This window comes from Macaca thibetana, chromosome 3 (assembly GCF_024542745.1).
Source record: "Macaca thibetana thibetana isolate TM-01 chromosome 3, ASM2454274v1, whole genome shotgun sequence".
Lineage (NCBI taxonomy): Eukaryota > Metazoa > Chordata > Mammalia > Primates > Cercopithecidae > Macaca > Macaca thibetana.
In genome coordinates, this window is record NC_065580.1 from 20315494 (window position 1) to 20336897 (window position 21404).

The 21404-nt window shown below is 45.4% G+C and overlaps 1 protein-coding gene across 2 annotated transcripts in view; it reads left to right on the forward strand.

The window, feature by feature from the left end:
- The first annotated feature begins 13176 nt into the window (after window positions 1-13176).
- The window catches only part of SVOPL (SVOP like), a 67265-nt gene continuing 59037 nt past the window's right edge, over window positions 13177-21404 (forward strand). For both annotated transcript variants that reach the window (XM_050785011.1, XM_050785012.1), the window contains exons 1-3: window positions 13177-13197; window positions 14961-15032; window positions 18113-18237. In XM_050785011.1, the coding sequence (XP_050640968.1) occupies window positions 14961-15032; window positions 18113-18237 (197 nt within the window). In that variant the 5' untranslated portion in view covers window positions 13177-13197. The remainder of the gene's footprint in view (window positions 13198-14960; window positions 15033-18112; window positions 18238-21404) is intronic.

Genomic DNA, 21404 nt, shown 5'->3' on the forward strand with positions numbered 1-21404 from the left:
ACATGTGCCCAAGGTGGATGGGGCTCAGTTTAGGGAGGCAGGAGACATCAATCAAATACATTTAAGAAATACGTTGGTTTGGTCCAGAAAGGCGGGACAATTCAAATTCAAAACGGGAGTGGTGGGGGAGGGGTGGGCTTCCAGGCTATAGGTAAATTTAAACATTTTCTGGTTGACAATTGGTTGAGTCTGTCTAAAGACCTGGGATCGATAGAAAAGGAGCTGTTCAAGTTAAGATAAAAGATTGTAGCCACACGCAGTGGCTTACGCCTGTAATCCCAACACTTTGGGAAGCCGAGGCTGGTGGATCACCTGAGGTCAGGAGTTAGACCAGTCTGGCCAAATGGTGTTGAAACTCCGTTTCTACTAAAAACACAAAAATTAGCTGGGCATGGTGGTGGGTGCCTGTAATCCCAGCTACTCGGGAGGCGCTGACGCAGGAGAATTGCTTGAACCCAGGAGGCAGAGGTTGCAGTGAGCCAAGATTGTACCACTGCACTCCAGCCTGAATGACAGAGTGAGACTGTGTCTCAAAAAATAATAATAATAATAATGTGGAAAAAAAAGATTGCGGATATCAAGGTTCTTTTGAAGTCTTATAGTGGCTGCCCTTAGAGACAACAGATGACAAATGTTTCCTATTCAGACCTTTAAAAGGTGCTAGACTTTTAGTTAATCTCTTCAGGATTGGGAGGGCCTGGAAGAAAAAGATCTAGCTCTGTTAACAGAGATTCTTTACAGATGCAAATTTTCTCCCACAAAGCACAGCTTTGCCAGACTATTTCAAAAATAAGGCAAAGAAATATGTCTTGGGGTAAAATATTTGACTTATTTCTTTTTCACATAATGTTATGCCAGATCGGAAAGTAAGTCACGATATATAGGGTTGATAAAACCCATCTGATGAGAATTTATGGTTTGTAGGGCATGACTCCCCAGACCCCTTAGATAGGAATTTGGGCAAAATAAAAACAATCAGAACTTTAGTCTTCAGAGATTATGAGAGTCTTCAAAGCTAACATCATTGGACACACAGTCTTTTTTCTACTGACCTCCGGCTCTGGGCTCTCCAGTCCAGGGGGTGTAGGGATAAGAAAAACAGCGGGAACTCCATGAGGTGGGTCACCCAAAAATCACTTTCATTCACCTTTGGCAGGTGTTCGGTTATAAGCAGGTGAGCATTTCTGTCTATGTTTTGGGAATTCAATACTCATTTTTAAAAATGATAGAAATTGAGGTATTGGGGAAAAAGGAGAAAACTATGGTTTTATCATACAAAAAATTGAACAACATGGCTCTCAAACATTTTGCGCATAAGAATCACTAGAGACACCTGCCACCTGCTGTAATTACATAGTTTCAGATCCTTTAAGAGGCACTGATGAAGGCTTGTTATTTACTGCTAGGGTTGGAACGTGTCCCTTCCAAAACCCAGGTGATGCCAATGAGCTAGTGTTAAGAGGCGAGGCCTTTAAGAGTTGATTAGGCCGTGAGGACTCCGCCATCATGAATGGGATTAAGGCCCTTATAAAAGACGCTTCATGCAGCAGGAGTTTCAGCTTTGCCGTTCCGCCCTGTGAGCACAGTAGTTCCTCTGCTCTTGAGGGACACAAGGGAGTAGGTCCTCTCCAGTTCTCTCCAGGCAACAGAACCTGCTGGCACTTTGATCTTGGGCTTCCCAACCTGCAGAACTGTGAGAAAATAAATTTAGATTTCTTATAAATTGCCCAGTCTTAGGCATTTTGTGATAGCAGCACAAATGGCCTAAGATATACACCCTAGGCTATTTTGAGGAAAGAAGAGTGATGGCTTCACCCAGAGGCTCTCACAACAGTGGTGATGTCTGTGAACCCACACCACTACTCCCGCTTCCTCCTTTAGTAGGTAAGGTATATGTTAAGAACTCCAGGCCAGGCGTGGTGGCTCATGCCTGTCATCCCAGCACATTGGGAGGCCAAAGCCAGCGGATCACCTGAGGTCAGGAGTCTGAGACCAGCCTGGCCAACATGGTGAAACCCTATTTCTACTAAAAATACAAAAATCAGACAGATGTGGTGGTGTATATCTGTAATCCCAGCTACTTGGGAGGCTGAGGCAGGAGAATTGCTTGAACCTGGGAGGCAGAGGTTGTAGTGAGCTTAGATTGCGTCACTGCACTCCAGCCTGGGCGACAAAGCAAGACTTTGGGGGTGGGGGGCAGGTAACAAAACTTCATACCCAGATGCATAATGACAATCAGACAGAATGGAAAATCAAAGACAAGGGGTCCACCCAACGATGGTGTTGGGCCGGAGGGTAAAAATACACAGGAGGGAGGTAAGTGAGAAAACGCTAGAGGGCTCTGACCCTCCCCACGCAGCTAAAAAGTATAAGAAAGGGTTGTGTGGGCCGGGCGCAGTGGCGCACACCTGTAATCCCAGCAGTTTGGGAGGCCGAGGCGGGTGGATCACCTGAGGTCAGGGTTTGAGACCAATCTGATCAACATGGTGAACCCTCCTCTACTAAAAATACAAAAAAATTAGCTGGGTATGGTGGCACATGCCTGTAATCCCAGCTACTCAGAAGGCAGAGACAGGAGAATTGCTTGAACCCGGGATATGGAGGTTGCGGTGATGCAAGATCACGCCACTGCACTCCAGCCTGGGCGACACAGCAAGACTCTGTCTCAGGACAAAAAAAAAAGTTGTGTGATCTAGAGGTAGCCATGTGAGTTTGACGCATCTTTCATTCAAAAGTATTGCATTCTCAGGCAACAGTCTATTTCTTTTTCTTTTTCTTTTTTTTTTGACATGGGATCTAGCTATATTGCCCAGGCTGGTCTCAAACTCCTCAACTCAAGCAATCCTCCCACCTCAGCCTTCCAAAGTGCTGGGATTGTAGGCTGAGCCACCAAGCCCGGCCTCAGGCAACAGTCTAGTACAAAAAAGAGAAAGGCAAGATGTGTCCTACTCCTACTTTGATGATAACCAATGGTACAATTTAGAAGACTTCCTTACCTGTACAGTGAGGTCTCATAGGCCCCAAATTTTAAAAATTCCACATTTCAAGGGACAAGTAGGTGTGACGAGGCAGAGTTTTCCTATCAACTCTTCTCTACCTTCGCCCAGAACATCCCGAGGAAGTGAAATGGTCTCTGCTCTTCAAGTGCCTTCTAGTCGTGGGAATTCTCCCAGCTCACCAGCTAGGAGGGGCTCTCTGCCAGGCCACCCTCTCCTGTCTCACAAAGGAAGACAGAACTGCTTATGTGGGTGCAGGAACCAGATCTTTTGCCTGGTCTTACGATGGGGTGTTTTGTGAGCAAGATCCTTCCATCAGCGTTGACATGTTGACAGTGAGGGGCCCCAGCTCCTCCTGGCCGTGGCCCCTCCACCTGTTCAGGCTCTCATTCAGAGGCCTGAACAGGTAGAAGCAGCAGTTGGGTTTCGGGGCCTCATGTGACTGTGTATATAACTGCATCCACAGCAGCTGAGCAGCCTCAGCCTGTGACCAGAACTCCTAAGTCCTGGTTGTCTTTGTGTGTATGTGTGTGTGTGTGTGTGTGTGTTTTGTTGTTGGTTGTTTTTTTTTTTTTTTTTTTTGGAGATGGAGTCTTGTTCTGTTGCCCAGGCTGGAGTGCGGAGACACAATCTTGGCTCACTGCAACCTCTGCCTCCCAGGTTCAAGCGATTCTCCTGCCTTAGTCTCCTGAGTAGCTGGGATTACAGGCATGTGCCACCATGCCCAACTAATTTATTTTGTATTTTTAGTAGAGACAGGGTTTTGCCATGTTGGCCGAGCTGGTCTTGAACTCCTGACCTCAAGTGATCTGCCCACCTTGGCCTCCCAAAGTGCTGGGATTACAGGCAAGAGCCACCTTGCCCGGCCAGTCCTGGTCGTCTTAAAGACGTTCCCTGAGGTCTAGAGTGAAACTCCTCTGTGTACTCCACTCTGGCTCCCTGCCTGGTCCTTCTCCCCTCAGAGAAGTTCAGTTAGCCAGCTGGCAAGTTTAAATTCAAAAAGTTTCAGAAGACAGCATCACTGACAGGGACAAGGTTATCAGGAGGAAAAAAAGGGAATTAAAGGAGAAAATGAATTTGGCACATGTTCTGTTGATAACATTGATAGAATATCTGTATGGATTATTATAATGTTTACATTTGTATAACTTGGGAGTCTGGGATGAAATAGGTGGAATGATGTCAGCTAGTGTGTGGGACTTTGAAGTACACATATTATAGTGACTTGTCTCGCCACAAGAGAGCATTATAGTGGTGTTGAGAGTTCAGTTGGCCAGCTGGCAAGTTTAAGTTCAAAAAGTTTCAGAAGTAAGACAGCATAATTATCTCAGAAGAGCTGACCCGGTGGCTCATGTCTGTAATCTGAACACTCTGGAAGGCTGAGGTGGGTGGATCACTTGAGTCCAGGGTTCGAGACCAACCTGGCCAACATGGCAAAACCCCATCGCTACTAAAAATACAAAAATTAGCAGGGCGTGGTACTGCACGCCTACTCGGGAGGGTGAGGCACAAGAATCACTTGCACCCAGAAGGCAGAAGTTGCAGTGAGCTGAGATCTCACCATTGCACTCTAGCCTGGGTGACAGAGCAAGACCCTGTCTACAAATAATAATAATAATCTAAGAAAGTTTGATTTAGTAAACTCATCTTCCTTCAGTAATACAGAACAGCTGGATCCATATTAACCAAATGCCACTCCTCTAAAGGGTTCCAGAAGGAAATAAACCAGTAAGGAATAAAACTCCACCCATTCTGAACTCTCAACACCAAACAAATTCATTTTCTCCTTTAATTCCCTTTTTTTCCTCCTGATAACCTTGTCCCTGTCAGTGATGTCAGTGTTCTTCCCTTCCACCAAACACAAAATCTCAGTCATCTTTGACTCATCCTTCGTGATCCTGTACCTAACTTTCATCATCTATTTCTAATTATTCCTTCAATTCTTTTCTAGCATCTCCTTCTTTTTCTTGAGAGACAAACTTATCCCTATAACGGATTGCAAGATATGGATAGAGGATAATACTCAAACTTTGTATTGAAAGAAATATTTAGTAGCACTAAGCCTGTTAAAGACACATTTTCTTAGGCTGAGCTCAGTGGCTCATGCCTGTAATCTCAGCACTCTGGGAGACCAAAGTGGGAGGTTCACTTGAGCCTAGGAGTTTCCAGCCTGGGCAACATAGTGAGATCCCATTTCTTCTTTTTACTTTTTTTTTTTTCAAAAAAAAAACTTTCCTGCTGACGAACTCATATTATTTTGTACTCATTGCTTTATTTTCCAGCTTTCATGAAACTTACTATCCCAGTGTGAGATCAGAGACTGTCTCAAAAATCCATTTGTAAGGCTTGTGCCCTGCAACCTTCACAATCATGAGTACAAAACAACAAAGCTCATTGATTTGGATGCTGCTGGTTAGCTAGTTTCACCCCTTAGCTATGGGAGTGGCCTTCACACAGCTCCCCCATAGTGCTACCATGCAACTGCATTGGTCAACAAAATCATAAGTGAATACGTTTCACAAATTTTCGGGAACTCTCTCAAGTTTTTCAAACCATGAAGGTCATATCCATGAAAGCTGAAGTTCTATAGTTCCTTATCCAACTAGCAGTGCTATGTGGGTATACAATAGATGCTCCCTAAATGGGGAAGAAGGACGAAGGGGACAGGACTAGGTAGGATGATGGGTAGGCAGACCTGGGAAGAAGTGATGACAAGCTGGCACTTAGACATGGCATTGTGTCCCTCTTCTTTAAGGTTGTTGAGGCCATGGAGATCATGTTGATAGCTGTTGTGTCTCCTGTCATCCGCTGTGAATGGCAACTGGAGAATTGGCAGGTGGCATTAGTAACCACAGTAAGTACCTGCTTCCTGTGCTGTGAACAAGCTAACTGAGGGCCTGGGCTCCCTTTCCTCCATCCTGCAGGGCTGAGAGCCAAAGGGTGTCTCACCACTTGGTATGTTGGCTTCCAAAACTCAAGGGTTTGCAGGCTGAAACCAGCGTTTGATGTCTTCCTCATCTTTTTCTTTTCCTAGTATGCATAATCCTAAACTGCTTACTATCCACATGAGACATGCAATTCAGAAAGTGATCCCAAAGTCATGGGTTAGTCATAGGTTAAATCGAGTCACTAGAGAAGCTATTTACATGGACCATAGTGACTTTACCAATCACCCTCACTGAATTGTACTGTTACTCCTTCAACTTTTCTCAAAGACCATTAAGAATAGCCTTATGGGCCTGGTGTAGTGGCTCATGCATGCAATCCCAGCATTTGGGAGGCTGAGGCAGGCAGATCACCTGAGGTCAGGAGGTTGAGACCAGCCTGACCAACATGGTGAAACCCTGTCTCTACTAAAAATACAAAAATTAGCAAGATGTGGTGGTGGGTGTCTATAATCCCAGCTACTTGGGAGGCTGAGGCAGTAGAATTGCTTGCATCTGGGAGGAGGGAGGAGGAGGTTAGAGTGAGCTGAGATCACACCATTGTGCTCCAGCCTGGGTGACAAGAGTGCAAATCCATCTCAAAAAAGAAAAAACAGCCTTATGAGTTGCACATCAAGTTTTGCTACAAAATGGAATTGATGATATCCATCATTCGTTCAAAAAGCATGTGTGTATGCATGTGTGCTGAGAAGACTACAAGGAGTATCACATTTAAATAGTGAGAAAGATGTAGTGATGGGAGGTGAAGTTGCAGAGGTGGGCAGGGCCAGAAGCACCCCACCTGCTAAGCATAAATTCCATTCTATAGCCACTGCTTCCCAACATTGGGCCAAACACATATAAACCCTCCATGCAAAACATATGTGACAAATATACATATTACAGTTTTTCAGATTGCCATTTTGTATAACAAAAATCAACATAATAGCATTATTGACTTCGTAGTCATTATACATTTCTGATTAAATGGGTATGAAAGTACACCTTCTATCATAGAGCTTTGCAAAATATTTATGTTTAATCTTAAAAGAGGCTCCTGATGTATAAGAATGTTGGAAGCCACACTGTGGAGGGTGGAGAGCCATTGGAAGGCTTCAGGGAAGGATGTGTTCAGTTTTCTAAGAACTCCAAGGAGAGAAGGCTGCAGAGTAGAAGGGCAGTGAGGGTGTAACTGCCCTAGGGTTCATCTTACCTAGTGCCCCAATAGAGCCAACTTATCAAGCAGGGGAATTGCAATAGAGAAAGTGTTTAATAGACATAGAGCTGGCTAAACCAGAGGCCAGAATTTTATTACTTATATCAGCCTCCCTGAAAATTTGGAGGCAAGGGTTTTTTAAAGATAGTTTGGTTGGCAGGGGGCTAGGGAATGGGTGTTGCTGATTGGTTGGGGATACAATCATAGTGGTGTAGAAAATGGACCTTGTGCGCAGAGTCTGCTTATGGGTTGGGGGGGGCCACGAGACCAGTTGAGTCACGGGTCATGGGTTTGGGTGGAGTTATCCTTTTGTCAAAAATGCAAAAGTCTGAAAAGACTTCTCAAAAGGCTAATCTTAGGTTCTACAATAGTGATGTCATTTCCAGGAGTAATTGGGGAAGTTACAGATCTTGTGACCTCCAGAACAAAGGCTGGAAAGTGGCTGGTAATCCTTTAAGCCTACATCTTAACAGAATTCAGGGCCCTCATAATCCCAACCTGGTGGCCTTTACTTACTTTTATAAAGCTGGTTTAGTTTTGGGGAGAGCTATTATCTAAGCTGTAAACTAAATTTCTTCAAAAGTTAGCTTGACCCATGCCCAGGAATGGCCAAGGGCAGTTTGGAAGTTAAAGCCAAAATGGATTTTGTTAGGTCAGATCTCTTTCACTGTCATAATTTTTTCTCATTATTATAATTTTTGCAAAGATGGTTTCAAATGGGCTGTGGTATAAGTGGTAGAGTGAAGTTCTGTGTTCTGGGATGTAATTAGGAAGTAACATCAGCCAAGGAGGTCAAAGAACCAGCAGATGAGGAGAGAAAGGTTGATTACTTGGGTATTGAAGTTGGTTTTAATGAAGACAGGACTTTGTAGGGGCCAAGGGAAAACTTCCCTTCGCTTTCCAAAGGTTTACTAAAAAATCAACTGACAGAAGGTAGATTCATGGGAGAAAAGGCATCCAAAATTTTATTTTGATGGGCATAGCAGGAAGGAATCACAAGAGTGATTACCGATAACCCAGTGTGGGACAGAAACATATAGCCTTTTTCATAGGGGAGGACAACAGTGGGCAAAGATTCTTTAGAGGGGCAATAAGTCATTAGTGAGAATGAATGGACCAGGGAGGTGTGAGGCAGGCATTACAGGAAGGTGAGGGGTGGAACAAAGGTTGTTTTGTTATCCAGGTGATCTCTGGGAGCTGCCCCCAGAGGACTAGGTGAAAAGTCTGGGTCAATGTGATATCCCCAGCCCCTTCTCTTTTCTGGTGGCTGATCTTGATAATTTGACATGATCCACAGGGAGTGGGTTTAGGATAATTGCGTTCCTTTTTTGTTGTTGTTGTGTTGTTGTTGTTGAAGCAGTCTCCCTCTGTTGCCTGGGCTGGAGTGCAGTGGTATGATCATAGCTCACCGCAGCTTTGAACTCCTGGGCTCAAATAACCCTCTTGTCTTAGCTTCCTGAGTAGCTGGGAGGTGGGTCACCACACCTGGCTAATTTGAAGAGGTTGGGTTTTAACTCCTGGCCTCAGGCAATCCTCCTGCCTAGGCCTCTCGAAGTGTTGGGATTACAAACTGAGTTACTGCACCTGGCCCAGTTGCATTCCTTTTGGAACAAAGCTTTCTTGTCAGATAAGGAAATTTCAGAGAGCCCTTCCCTGTGCTTGAGGGCGAAGGAGCAAGACAAGGTTAGAGGGACCTTGATTCTGATGCAGCTGCCTCTATCCTCTCCACATGTCAAAGTGCCAGTCTTTGTTGTATCACTTTCTGGGTCCCAACAACTTAATAGAAAGAACTATGAGCCCAGGTGCTCAAATCCTCACTAAAGGGAGTGTCTGGGAGGTAGGTAGACCATGATGGGTGGAGGAGGACAGTCAGGTGGCAGAGGCCTTGAGGGCAAATTCTGTAAGACAGTGAGAGCTAGTCTGAAACTGGTGGTGAATTCCAGAAGAATTCCTCCTGCCCCCCAAACTTACAAGGCTGTGCTCAAAGGAGTAACCCCAGAAAGTGACAGAGGAAGGGGGTATCCCTGTCACTCACTGCCTTAACCAAATCTTACCTGTGAATTTTAATCTTTGGGGGTGGCACCAGGGAAAAGTCCCTCCCTTGAGGAACTGGTTGGAGTTCTCGTCTCAGATAATCCATGGCATTGCCCAGTTGTGTTTCTTTCTGTGTCTCGGAGGCTGGAAAGTTTGGATTCCAGTTGTATGCCCAATCACAGCAGCACATCTAAAAATCTGCCCTTATTTTTGCTAACCCAAATGAGTTACTGTGGCAAAAATCTCAGTCATCTGAGGTTTATTGAGCCAGAGTTTGAGGGTGTGACTGAGAAGAATGCAACAGCCCAGCGGGTTCACTTTGTCGGCTGCCTAGACAGAGCTGATTTCTCAAGACAGGGGAATTGCAATAGAGAAGGAGTAATTCACACAGAGCCGCTCTGTGGGTGACCGGAGTTGTTTTATTGTTATTCAAATCAGTCTCCCGGAGCATTTGGGGAGCAGAGTTTTTAAGGACAACTTGGTGGATGGGGGAAGGCCAGTGAGTCGAGAGTGCTGATTAGGTGGGTCAGAGATTAAATCATAGGGAATTGACGTCCTCTTGTGCTGATTGAGTTCCTGAGTGGGTGCCATAAGATCAGAGGACCAGTTTATCAGTCCGGGTGGTACCAGCTGATCCGTCAAGTGTACCATCTGCAAAATATCTCAAGCACTCATCTCAGGAACAGTTTAGGGAGGGTCAGAATCTTGTAGCCTCCAGCTGTCTGACTCCTAAACCATGATTTCTAGTCTTGTGGCTAATTTGTTAGTCCTACAAAGGCAGTCTAGTCCCCAGCCAAGGGGGTTGGTTTTGGGAAAGAGCAGTTATCTTTGTTTTAAACTATAAAGTAAGTTTCTCCCAAAGCTAGTTCAGCCTACACCTAGGAATGACCAAGGATAGTTTGGAGGTTAGAAGCAAGATATGGAGTTGGTTAGGTCAGATCTCTTTCACTGACTCAGTTACAATTTTGCAGTGTCGGTTTCAAGAACACCAGTTACGGAAACATCTGTGGCTTGAAGCAGAGGTTTCTGGGCGACTCAGGATTTATATTCTCTTTTAAAGGAAAGAAAGCATGTAGGAAGAGGTGGGTAGCCAGCCAGTGAGGCAAATGGTTACATTTTTGTGAGATTTTAATTAGTGCCCAGTCAATCTACATTTTATATAAAATGAGGTGAACATTGGAAGAAAAAAGGGAGAGTAAAGGAAGCATCAGTTATGCAGATGTCTCAGGTAGGTGGAAGAATGGTCTCATCTTCTGGGAAGAATGATTCTCATCACTTGGGAAGATGAGCTTGCAATCAACATTATCAGTGTGAAATCTAACAGACAGATGTTAGTTGTAGAAGCTAGACTTAGATTGAAAACCTAAGTTACAATGGACATGTCCTTGCTTTACAGGAGGATATGCATCTTGAAGGGTTTCAAGACCAGCAAAGAATTTTCCATGGGGGGTCTGGCTGATGGATAATACTTTGACATAAGATTGTAAAGCAACAGCTATTCATTTGGGAAAAGGATGGCCAGTGTTGCATGACTGTCTTCAGGCTTAACCTCCTCATTGGTGTGATGAGTTTGGGGGTCCCGAGATGTTTTATTTTTCCATTATATTATCTTAGTTTCATTTCCCTCATTAAAACTCCTGTTATTAACTTTGGTGCCCTGGTTCCTTTTTGTGCTTTTAAAGTTCTCTAATACTTGTTGTCCCAAAGACCACCAGGATGGCTAAATAATAGAAAGGACAGCTTTATTGGCAATAGTGATTTGCAAGCCTGAAAGAGACAGTCTCCAGTGTGCACTGAAGGTGCTTTCTCTTGGAAGAGGAGAAGGACAGGTTGGGTTTTATGTTTCACAAGGCTGGCATCATACATATTTGGCAGGTTTGGGGGCAAAGCTATACATATTTGTGAGGGGAGCCTACATACAGACTAGGTAAGCATATATGTAACATACATCACATGTTCACTTTGGGGAGAGTTCTAGCATTAAAATGAGGTGGAATTCGGCTGTTTATGTCAAAAGGTAAACTATAGAACACAAAAACAGTTTGTGCACTGTCTGTATAAGCTGCTGAAACTGGCCTGAGGTCTGCAGTAGCTTATCCAAAAAGAACGTCTGTAAGGCTGGTCCGGTCCTCTGTCCAGTCAGGACCATAGTGGTCTGGGTTGTAAATCAGCTTAATATCTCAGAAAGGAATTCAGAAATCTGCCATGTCCGCCAGGCTCTGAACCCTTGACCTGTAGATAACTTTTGTTTCCTTAACCTTGGGGCCCATCTCGGTTGCTAAAGGGGTGTCTTGGTGTCTCAGATCATATGCTTTTAGAAAAATTTTTAGAAATCAAGGTTTTTACTTAGACTTGTAATAAAGTGACTCGATTGCTTTCCATTTTCTTCTATTTATAAAATACTTTAGAAAGTGTCAACCTAAAATAACAGAGAAGCTCTCCAGCAAAATGAGTTTATTTGGAAAGGAATGACAGGGGATTGCAATCTGGGAATTCCTGTGCTATGGAGAACCATGGCTGGGCCATAGATGTATTTAGGAAGGCAAGGAAAGTCGAGAGTTTCTTAAAGGCAAAATGAGGAAGGCTATATAAGTTATTTTGAAATACTTTTCCCTGGCTACAAGGATCGGTAACAACAGTGGCATCAGTCTGAAGTTGAACAGGCTGGGTATTGTTCTTGCAGAAGCAGTTTGTTTTTGTTCTTGAGATGGGGATGCCACTCTGTTGCTCAGACTGGCCTTGAGCTCCGGGGCTCAAGCGATTAGTGGTCTTTTTGCAACGCTGTGGTTTTCAGAGTCCTTATTACAGTTTCTGTGCTAGGCACGCGTGCCTGAGAGCCCCTCCTCTGTTGCCTACGATCCCATTTTGGTAGGATGTGGCCTAAGTGACTCCATTTTGGTTCTCATGGCTTTCACAAAAGCATTACTTGCCAATCCTTGTATCTTTAGGGTGACCCTATAACTTTATGTTTAATTCTAACTGATCTGTACCCCAGTTGGTTTGTATATATGCACATCTTAGTTCCTTGAGAATGCTGGAGAGCCAGGTGTGGCATTTGCACCTGCACTACAAAATTATATTACATGATACCATTTTTTATAGTACATGATACACATGTAAATATGATATTTACAGCTCACATTTCATTGGTTGCATTTGTGCTGTTTCCTAACGGTGCCTACAAAGGCGCCTTCCAGCAGGTACACAATCTCCCTCATTAGGCCATCACAGCTCAAAGACTTCTCTCTAAGCAACTGAACTCTCCCAAGGCCAGACTGTTTCCTGCTCTGGGCTCCTCCCATCCTCCTGTCTTGGCTTAGCCTGTCTGACTCTGACTCTGTTCCTGAGCTTACTGGGAACAATTGTGCTAAACGGAAGGGCCAGGCTGATGAGCAACATTGTCACTGTCTCCCAGGCCCCCCAACCCCATTTTCTAAGCAGTTGTTAATTGAGAAAACTAAAGAATTATGGGGCTATGATGGCCCTTGTGTTTTGTAAGAGTCATGCTGAAGAAACACCTTATGTGCTGCTTAAATCAAACAGTGGAGTCATGTTTTGTATTAAAGACAAGCACCTGCAGAAAAGAGCTCACCCTAGGGAGGCGGGGTGGGGGTGGGGGTGGGGAAGGGATAGAGCGTGGGGGTGGGGAAGGGATAGAGCGTGGGGGTGGGGAAGGGATAGAGCGTGGGAGTGGGGGTGGGGAAGGGATAGAGTGTTGGGGGGAAGGGTCGAGGGTGGGGGTGGTTGGGGGAAGGGTCGGGGGTGGTTGGGGGAAGGGTCGGGGGAGGGGGTCGGGGAGAAGTGTCAGGGGTCCCGGGAAAGGGCGGGGATGGGGGGAAGTGTCGGGGGAAGGGTCGAGGGTGGGCGTGGGAGTGAAGGGTTGAACGGCAGGGGTTGGGGGTAAGGAAGGGTCGAGCGCAGGGCTGTTGGGGGAAGGGTGAGGGTTGTAGGGGAAGGGTAGAGGGCGGGGGTAGGGGGGAGGGGGGAAGGGTCGAGTGCCGGGGTGGCAGAGGAGGAAAAGCTGGGGGTGAGCAGGAGGACGTGCGGGGGAGGGGGAAAGCGCGCGCGAGAGGATCAGGCGCGCGTGGCACACCCCTGGAGGATCAGGGGCGCTGGAGAGTTAGAGCACGCTTGATGGAAGATCAGGGGCGCTGGAGGGTCAGGGGCGCGCTCGACGGAGGGTCAGGGACGCTGGAGAGTTAGGCGCGCCCGATGGAGGATCAGGGGTGCTGGAGGATTAGGCGCGCGTCTGGTGGAGGGTCAGGGGCGTGCCTGATGGAGGATTAAAGGCGCTGGAGCGTTAGGCGCGCGCCTAATGGAAGATTATGAGAGCTCGAGGGTTAGGCGCGAGCCCGATAAAGAGTCAGGGGCGTGCCCGATGGAGGATTAGGGGCGCTGGAGGGTTAGGCGCCCGCCTGCTGGAGGATACGGGGTGCCAGAGGGTTAGGCGCGAGCCCGATGGGTCACAGGCGTGCCCAATGGAGGATTACGGGCGTTGGAGGGTTAGGCGCGCGCCCGATGAAGGGTCAGGGGCATGCCCGATGGAGGATTAGGGGTGCTGGAAGGTTAGGCACGCGCCCGATGGGGGCTCAAGGGCGCTGGAGGGATAGGCGCGCCCCCGATGGGGGCTCACGGGCGCTGGAGGGATAGGCGCGCGCCCGACAGGGGCTCAGGCGCGCTAGGTAGGGCGCGTGAGGGAGGGAGGACGTCTTCCGGGTAGAGGGTCGGGGAGGGAAGAGGTAGGGGAGGGTGCACAAGAAAGGGGCGCCTCTGAGGATCCGGGCGAGGGAGGGAGGGAGAGGGTGAGCCGGAGCCCCAGTGAGCAGACAGGTTTCTGTCTCTGCAGTCTAACAGGGTTACGGAACATTTCTGTCCTAGAAAGTGTAGCGCGCAGGGCCCAGTCGTGGCTTTTGTCGTGAAAGAATATATATGATGAACACATGGTTCCGTGTGGGAGAACTGCATTTCAGTCTTTCCTCCAAAGAGTGAGGGGAAGGAGAAAAGAAGCAGAACAGCGACAGCGAAAGGGAAACAGGGCTGTTTCTGGTTTGTTTTGTTTTCCCCTAGAAATGCGAGCTAACAGCATTCCTTTGCTTGCCCTGGAGGCCGTCAGTCAGGGCTGCAGTGAAGCCTGAACTTCTTGAAGGCAGGAAAATAAGGAGCCCAGAGGCGCAGACAGCAGTTGACGACTCAGGCCAAGTTAGAATAAATAAAACCCTAGTGTCAAATCCCAGGTCCTTGAATTTTATCAGGGGAGGACAGGCCATTGTGAGAACAAGTAAGGAAAAGAAGTAGGTTTATCTTAGGACTTATATATGTTCTGAAGAGTTTTTTAAATGAGCGATTGGACGTGGCGGTTAAAGTTATGTTTATCTGTAATAACATAAAGGGAGACTGCTTCTAGTGGCCCCAATTTTTGTATTGAATAAGGCAGCGCATGAACAGACAGTTTTAAAAATTGTAGTGGAAATTCACAAGTACACGTCTGAACAGAGTGGAGCCGAAGCCGCCCTCTAGCAACAGGTGGGCGGCAGCTCAGAGGACCCCGTTTCCACCTGAGGCAATGTCTCCCTTGTTAGGCTCCCGCCAACAGGGATCATAAAAGCCTGCCTCCGAAATTCTGAACGTGAAGGGCCTCAGGGGCAAGCAAGTGCTTGGTGAAACCCTGTTCTTCAAATTAACTTCCATCCCTCACATATTTCCAGCCTACATCTAGTGAAAATGGCTAATGGGGTAAAGTAACATCTAAAACCTGCTTAGAGAACCGTTTTGTCTCGCTCCCACTTGCAGATGGTGTTTTTTGGCTACATGGTTTTCAGTATCCTCTTTGGCCTCCTGGCTGACAGATATGGCCGCTGGAAGGTAGGTGAGCCCTCACAGTAGCATTTGGAGTAGTCTTTCATGTATTCTTTTGGGGCAACCTTATCGCTGTTTCTCTTTAGTAGGCATCTCCCTCCTAATACCCAAGATAGAAAATGCAGATATTCCCTCCCTAATGGAACATTCCAGGCTTATCTTCTGGACATTTTTCTCAGGGTACCTGTGCCTGCGGCTGTTCCTCTGCAGTCCAGGTGTGGAGTAAAAGGAGATGCAGGTATTATAGAGTTCTAAGAAATCTCTACCAAGAAGGACTAAAGGAATGAAGGCCGCTAAGTGGCTCTATTTGAACTTTTAAAGGTTGGGACTTAGAAGCAGTCATGGCTTGGTTAGATGCCTCCACCATGTCCAGTTTACTGTGGTGGGTTGAGAACAGATAGTGGCTCTGATATCTGATATCAGTGGGGGCACACATCTGTTCTCCATTTATCCGTAAGTTCACTTCTAATGAGTTAATAAGGGGAATGGAAGAGGCCCCTTTTGCCCTTCAGAGCAGCCCTGTTGGGAGGTTTTTTCCCTCTGGTTTTTGTTTAAGTGACTAGTCCACTGCTGCAGCAGCAAACTCAGAAGAAGCTGTTCTTTCAGGGAGACAACTACGTGCCATGAATGAATGTCCATAAAGTCTCTAGCCCCCCAGAGCACCCAAGTGGGTTCGGAGGGAGCAAGTCTCCCTTAACTTCGGGGCGAGAAAACTCACCCTCAGACACCTATCTGAGACTAGCAGGAACTGGTCACAAATGAGAAGACAAGTCCAAATTACAATCAGTGGGAAACAGGAGCAAGTTTTAAAGCCTGTGATGGAATTTTAGGACAAGAATAAGTCAAACCACTAGTGCTGGATGGCCAAGACCATAAGCCAAACCTGCTCTCATGAGGCAGAGGCTGAGAAAACAGAAGTCCTCTGCGGAGCCGTTCGCCTGAATGTCCTGTCCAGGGACAGAAATGGAAGCCCTTGCTCTTAAATGAGAGAGTTTATAAAGAAGCCCCCCAAACTCTGGACCTCAACCTAAAGGAAAGGAGGGCCAGATTCAGAAAGATTCACCCTTTTGCCCCCAGTGAAATCTCTGCAGTTAGGGGAACACAGTGGGTTCGTGCAGCAAGTTCAGGAGGAGACTGTGGGTAATTGGGGGGGTAAAGGGTGGTGTTGCTCTGAACCCTGCCAGCTATGCCAGAAATATTGACCTAAAGGAAGAAACAGAGGCAAAATTAATTTAAGTAGGGAGTTTATTTGGACCAAGATTGAGGATTGCAGCCCAGAAGTCATACAGTCCAGTTGCCCTGAATAGATGCTCCGATTAGCAGCAGTGACAACTGGGTTTTTTAAAGGAGGGGAGAAAAGAATTTGGGGGCACTTCCTAAGTTATTTACTAATAATTTACATTGGTTCATTAAAATGGTAAGCTATCAGCTGATTCTACATCGCTCTTTGTGTCACAAAATCTAAAAACATGGAGATAATGGATGAGCGTCACATTGTGCAACTTGTGGTTAACATTTTAAGTGATTTATCAGCTAGTCTGGAAACTACAGGGAAGGTAAGAAAAACAAAATGCCTTTATACAATTACCCTGGGCATGGGTGCGGGAATGTGACTGGAGTCGCATGCTCCTGTGTCTCTGGACCTGATAAATTCTGCATACCTCACATTCCTCAGACTGCTCTGAGCCGCTTTTCTTTCTCAAGTTGATGGATGTATGGAGTTAAAACATATTAGAATGAGGACATTTGCAGGTATAAACATAAGCAGCTACACATTTAGCTCACGTTGGTATAACTTTGAAACTAGCTACTTGCTCAAAGTCACGTACCTACTAAGATTAAACATCAAGACATAAATTATGTCTTCTGGTTACAAACCCAGGTCTGTCTTTTCTATTTGCTTGATTTCTGGTGAAATCTTCTCTAAGCATAAACACAAATGGAGGAACCTCAAAGGAAAACATTAATAGAATTGGCTGTATGTTTTAAAGTACATGAAATAAATATCCTAGATTCTTGTAAATTTGAAAACACAAATATCTCAAAAAGCACAAAAAAGGCATTTTATGAAAGAAATACAAATTGTCAAGAAACCTTGGAAAAAACATTAAAGCACAGGAGTTATCAAAAACAAAATACATAGTAAGATATAATTTTTCCTTATCAAATATGTAAGGAACTTTTTCCTTAAAGAGTCCTGCACCATTGAAATGGACATTTTCATGCCTTGCAAGTATATAGACACCCTTATTATGTACCCTATTGGTGTTATTATATCATTATTATTATATAATATTATTAAACCCTATTGGTATAATTTTTTCTGACCATCAGCTTGGCAGTATGAATCAGGAACCTTGAAAATATTCTGCTAACCTGAACATTTGTCTTCCAGAAATCTAGCTTGCTAAAGATATCGGAGAGGGCATAACGACTTATGCAGATATCGTCCCAGCTTATTTTAATAATGAGAAGATCTGAAACAACTTTAACAGTAGAGCAAGGTCTTATGTATTACATTACATGTATGAAAGTACATCTTTCCACTGCAATATTTACAGCCATTAACACTTTGTTTTCTCTTACAAACAGAGAAGATAAAACAGTGTTAAGAGTATTTTCTCTGGGTTGGACAATGGTGATTTCAATTTTTACGTTTTCTTTTTTCTTCTGTATTGTTTACTATGAACTTATATGATCCTTATAATTAAAGAAAAAGCAAATACCTTAAACGTTCTCCTTGTACTCCTCCCAACATACTGCCTCGTTCTGTCCCCAACAGCCCTGTGAGTAGGAAGGACACGTTTTTGCCTTTTGATGTCCAAGTTCAGGGACCTGCCACCCGTGAGGGTGGGCCCAGCAGGGTAGTTTTAAAGAACGGTCTGAACTTGGTAGGTCTGGGCTTCCAGACAGTAGAGTGGCATGGATTGTATTGTTGGATGATTGTGAAGACCATTGGGCTGGCTATCGATTAGCTCCTCAGAGAAGCAACTATCAGAATGGAAACAGAAAATCACCTTCAGATGTTAGGGCTTCTTCCCTCCCCGCATTGAGGCAGGTCCCATCCATGTGTTCTGTTGTTTCAGATTCTGCTCATCTCGTTCCTGTGGGGAGCCTATTTTTCCTTGCTGACCTCGTTTGCTCCTTCGTACGTCTGGTTTGTCTTCCTGCGGACGATGGTGGGCTGTGGTGTGTCCGGCCACTCACAGGGGTAAATATGTCACCCAGAGGGCCTGAGACAGAAATGTGTACCCCTGCAGGTCCTGATGCACACACCACACTTAATGGACCAAAAGCATTGTGAACCCAGCATATCTGAGACAGGTTTTGGTCCATTTAGAAAGTTTATTTTTGCCAAAGTTAAGGATGTGGCCATGACACAGCCTCAGGAGGCCCTGAGGACACACGCACAAGGTGGTCGGGGTAGAGCTTGTTTTATGCATTTTAGGGAGACGTAATAAATCAATTAATACATGTAAGATTGACATTGGTTCCATCTGGAAGGGCAGGACAACTCAAAGGGTGGGGGGCTTCCAGACCACAGGTAGATGTAAATCCAGACCACAGGTAGATGTAAACATATGACTTTTTTTTTTTTTTTGAGATAGAGTCTTGCTCTGTTGCCCAGGCTGGAGTGCAATGGCACAATCTCAGTTTGCTGCAGCCTCTGCCTCCTGGGTTCAAGCAATTCTCCTGCCTCAGCCTCCAAGTAGCTGGGATTACAGATGCCTGCCACCATGCCTGGCTAATTCTTTGTATTTTTAGTAGAGATGGGGTTTTGCCATGTTGGCCAGGCTAGTCTTGAACTCCTGACCTCAGGTAATCTACCTGCCTTGGCCTCCCAAAGTGCTAGGATTACAGGTGTGAGTCACCATGCCCGGCTGATCTAAACATATTCTGATTGGCATTGGTTGAAAGAGTTGTCAGTAGAAAAGAATGTCTAGTTTAAGGCATTCTGGTCTCCACAACCAAGGTTTTATCATGCAAATGAAGCCTCCAGGTAGCCAGCTTCAGAGAAAATAGATTGTAAATGTTTCTTACCGACTTAAGGGCTGCGTTGATGTTAATACTGGAAAGGTATAATGAGGCATGTCTGACCGCACTTCCTGTCGTGGCCTGAACCAGTCTTTCAGGTTAAATTTTAGAGTATCCTGGCTGAGGAGGGAATCCATTCAGATGGTGGTGGTTGGGAGGTGAATGGGGGCGGGGGGACGGGATGCTTCAAATTTTATTTCCGATTTACAGCATTAATAAGTTACAGATGTATGGAAGTCACTTGTGCAAATTCAGTTTGAGCTTTGTTTGGTTTTTAGTGATAGCTGCTTATTTAATGCTCCAGCAGGAGCAATTTTCTCCTTAAAATGATGCTTGATGGTGAGGCTAACAGAGTGCTAGATCAAGCATGTGCTCATTTTTTCATAAGGTTATTCATTGTTTTGTAGATGTGTAATATTTTGTTACAGTAAATGCTAATGAAAAGTGCCATATTAGGTAACAAAAATGTCAACCCAGGCTGGGCACTGTGGCTCGCGCCTGTAATCTGAGCACTTTGGGAGACTGAGGCAGATCCCTTGAGCCCAGGAGTTCAAGACCAGCCTGAGCAACATAGTGAGACCCTCTCTCTTCAAAAATTTTTTTTTGAAGTCAATCCAAACATCATTTATTAATTTCTTAAATTTGTTGGAAGAGTTTAGTTTGACCATAAGCCCCTGTAACATTTAGGAGTAACTATTTTTAAGAACTATCACCCTATGATTGAAGACTCCTCTTGTAAAAGGGAGGGGGGGGGAATATGTCAGATGGGATCGAACTAGAGTGACTCCATCTTGAATAGGGACTGGGTAAAATGAGGCTGAGACCTGCTGGACCGCATTCTCAGGAGGTTAGGCGTTCCTAGTCACAGGAAGAGATAGGCGATCAGCAGGACTGCTTTCACAAGATACAGGTCACAAGAGACCCCGCTGATAAAACAAGGTGTGGTAAAGAAACCGGCCTAAACCCACTAAAACCAAGATGGCGACCAAAGCGAGCTCTGGTTGTCTTCACTGCTTTTTATACTCTAATGATAATGTATTAGCATGCCAAAAGACACTCCCACTGGTGCCAGGACAGCTTGCAAATGCATGGCAATGTCCAGAAATTACCCTAAATGGCCTAAAATAGGGAAGAACCCTCAGTTGCAGGAATTCCCCACCCCTTGAATTAACAGGGCCCCTTGGGCTCTTCTCTTCTTAGTGCCTTGGAGCAGGTTATTCTTAAAATATTTTAGGAGATGTCAAAGCACCTAATTACTGCCTTCATGTGTTAGAGAAAGAATTGTTCTTCCCTGGGGCATACTGTAAACTTTGAGCTTTGAAGCCCTAAAGGAGTAGAAGCTAAGTAAAAATGTAAAACATTCCCCAGGAAACAGCTCAATAAATACGTTAAAATCCCCAAATTCTGGCTAATAACAGCAGCAGAGAAGAGCAATTAGAAAACTGATGGAATATGTTTCCATTTATTCTATTCACAAAGAAAATATGTACTTAATTAGAAACTTGTGCCTTGACTGTCCTCATGAATTGAGAGAACTATTTACCTTCTCTTGGGTGTATTTTCATTTGCCAATATGTTTTAGAAAAGAGAATCAGGCTGAGTGCAGTGGCTCACCCCCGTAATCCCAGCCCTTTAGGAAGCCGAGGTGCAACAGTTGCTTGAGGCCAGGATTGGCAATATAGCAAGATCCCATCTCTACAAAAAATTAAAAAATCAACCGGGTGTGGTGGTGAGCACCTGTAATCCCAGCCACTTGAGAGGCTGAGGTGAGAGGATCTCTTGAGCCCAGGAGTGTGAGGCTGCAGTGAGCTGTGATCAAACCACCGTACTCCAACCTAGGAGACAGCCAGACTTTGTCTCATAAATAAATAAATAAATAAAAGGGAATCAGGCTTGGGAAAACATTTTGCCAGTGCTTCCCTTGGCAAAACAGATAAGGCTTATATTTCTTTCTTTTTTTTTTCTTTTTGAGATGGAGTTTTTCTCTTGTTGCCCAGGCTGGAATGCAATGGCACAATAACGGCTCCCCACAACCTCCACCTCCTGGGTTCAAGTGATTCTCCTGCCTCAGGCTCCTGAGTAACTGGGACTACAGGCATGCGCCACCACACCTGGCTAATTTTGTATTTTTAGCAGAAACGGGGTTTTTCCATGTTGTCCAGGCTGGTCTTGAACTCCCAACCTCAGGTGATCCACCCACCTCGGCTTCCCAAAGTGCTGGGATTATAGGTGTGAGCCACCGCACCCGGGCAGGCTTACATTTCTTAAGTGTTAGAAGGTTTCAAGTATTGGGAGTAAAGATGTAAACTCAGGAGCAGCAGTCAGTTTAGTTCTTAGTGTTCT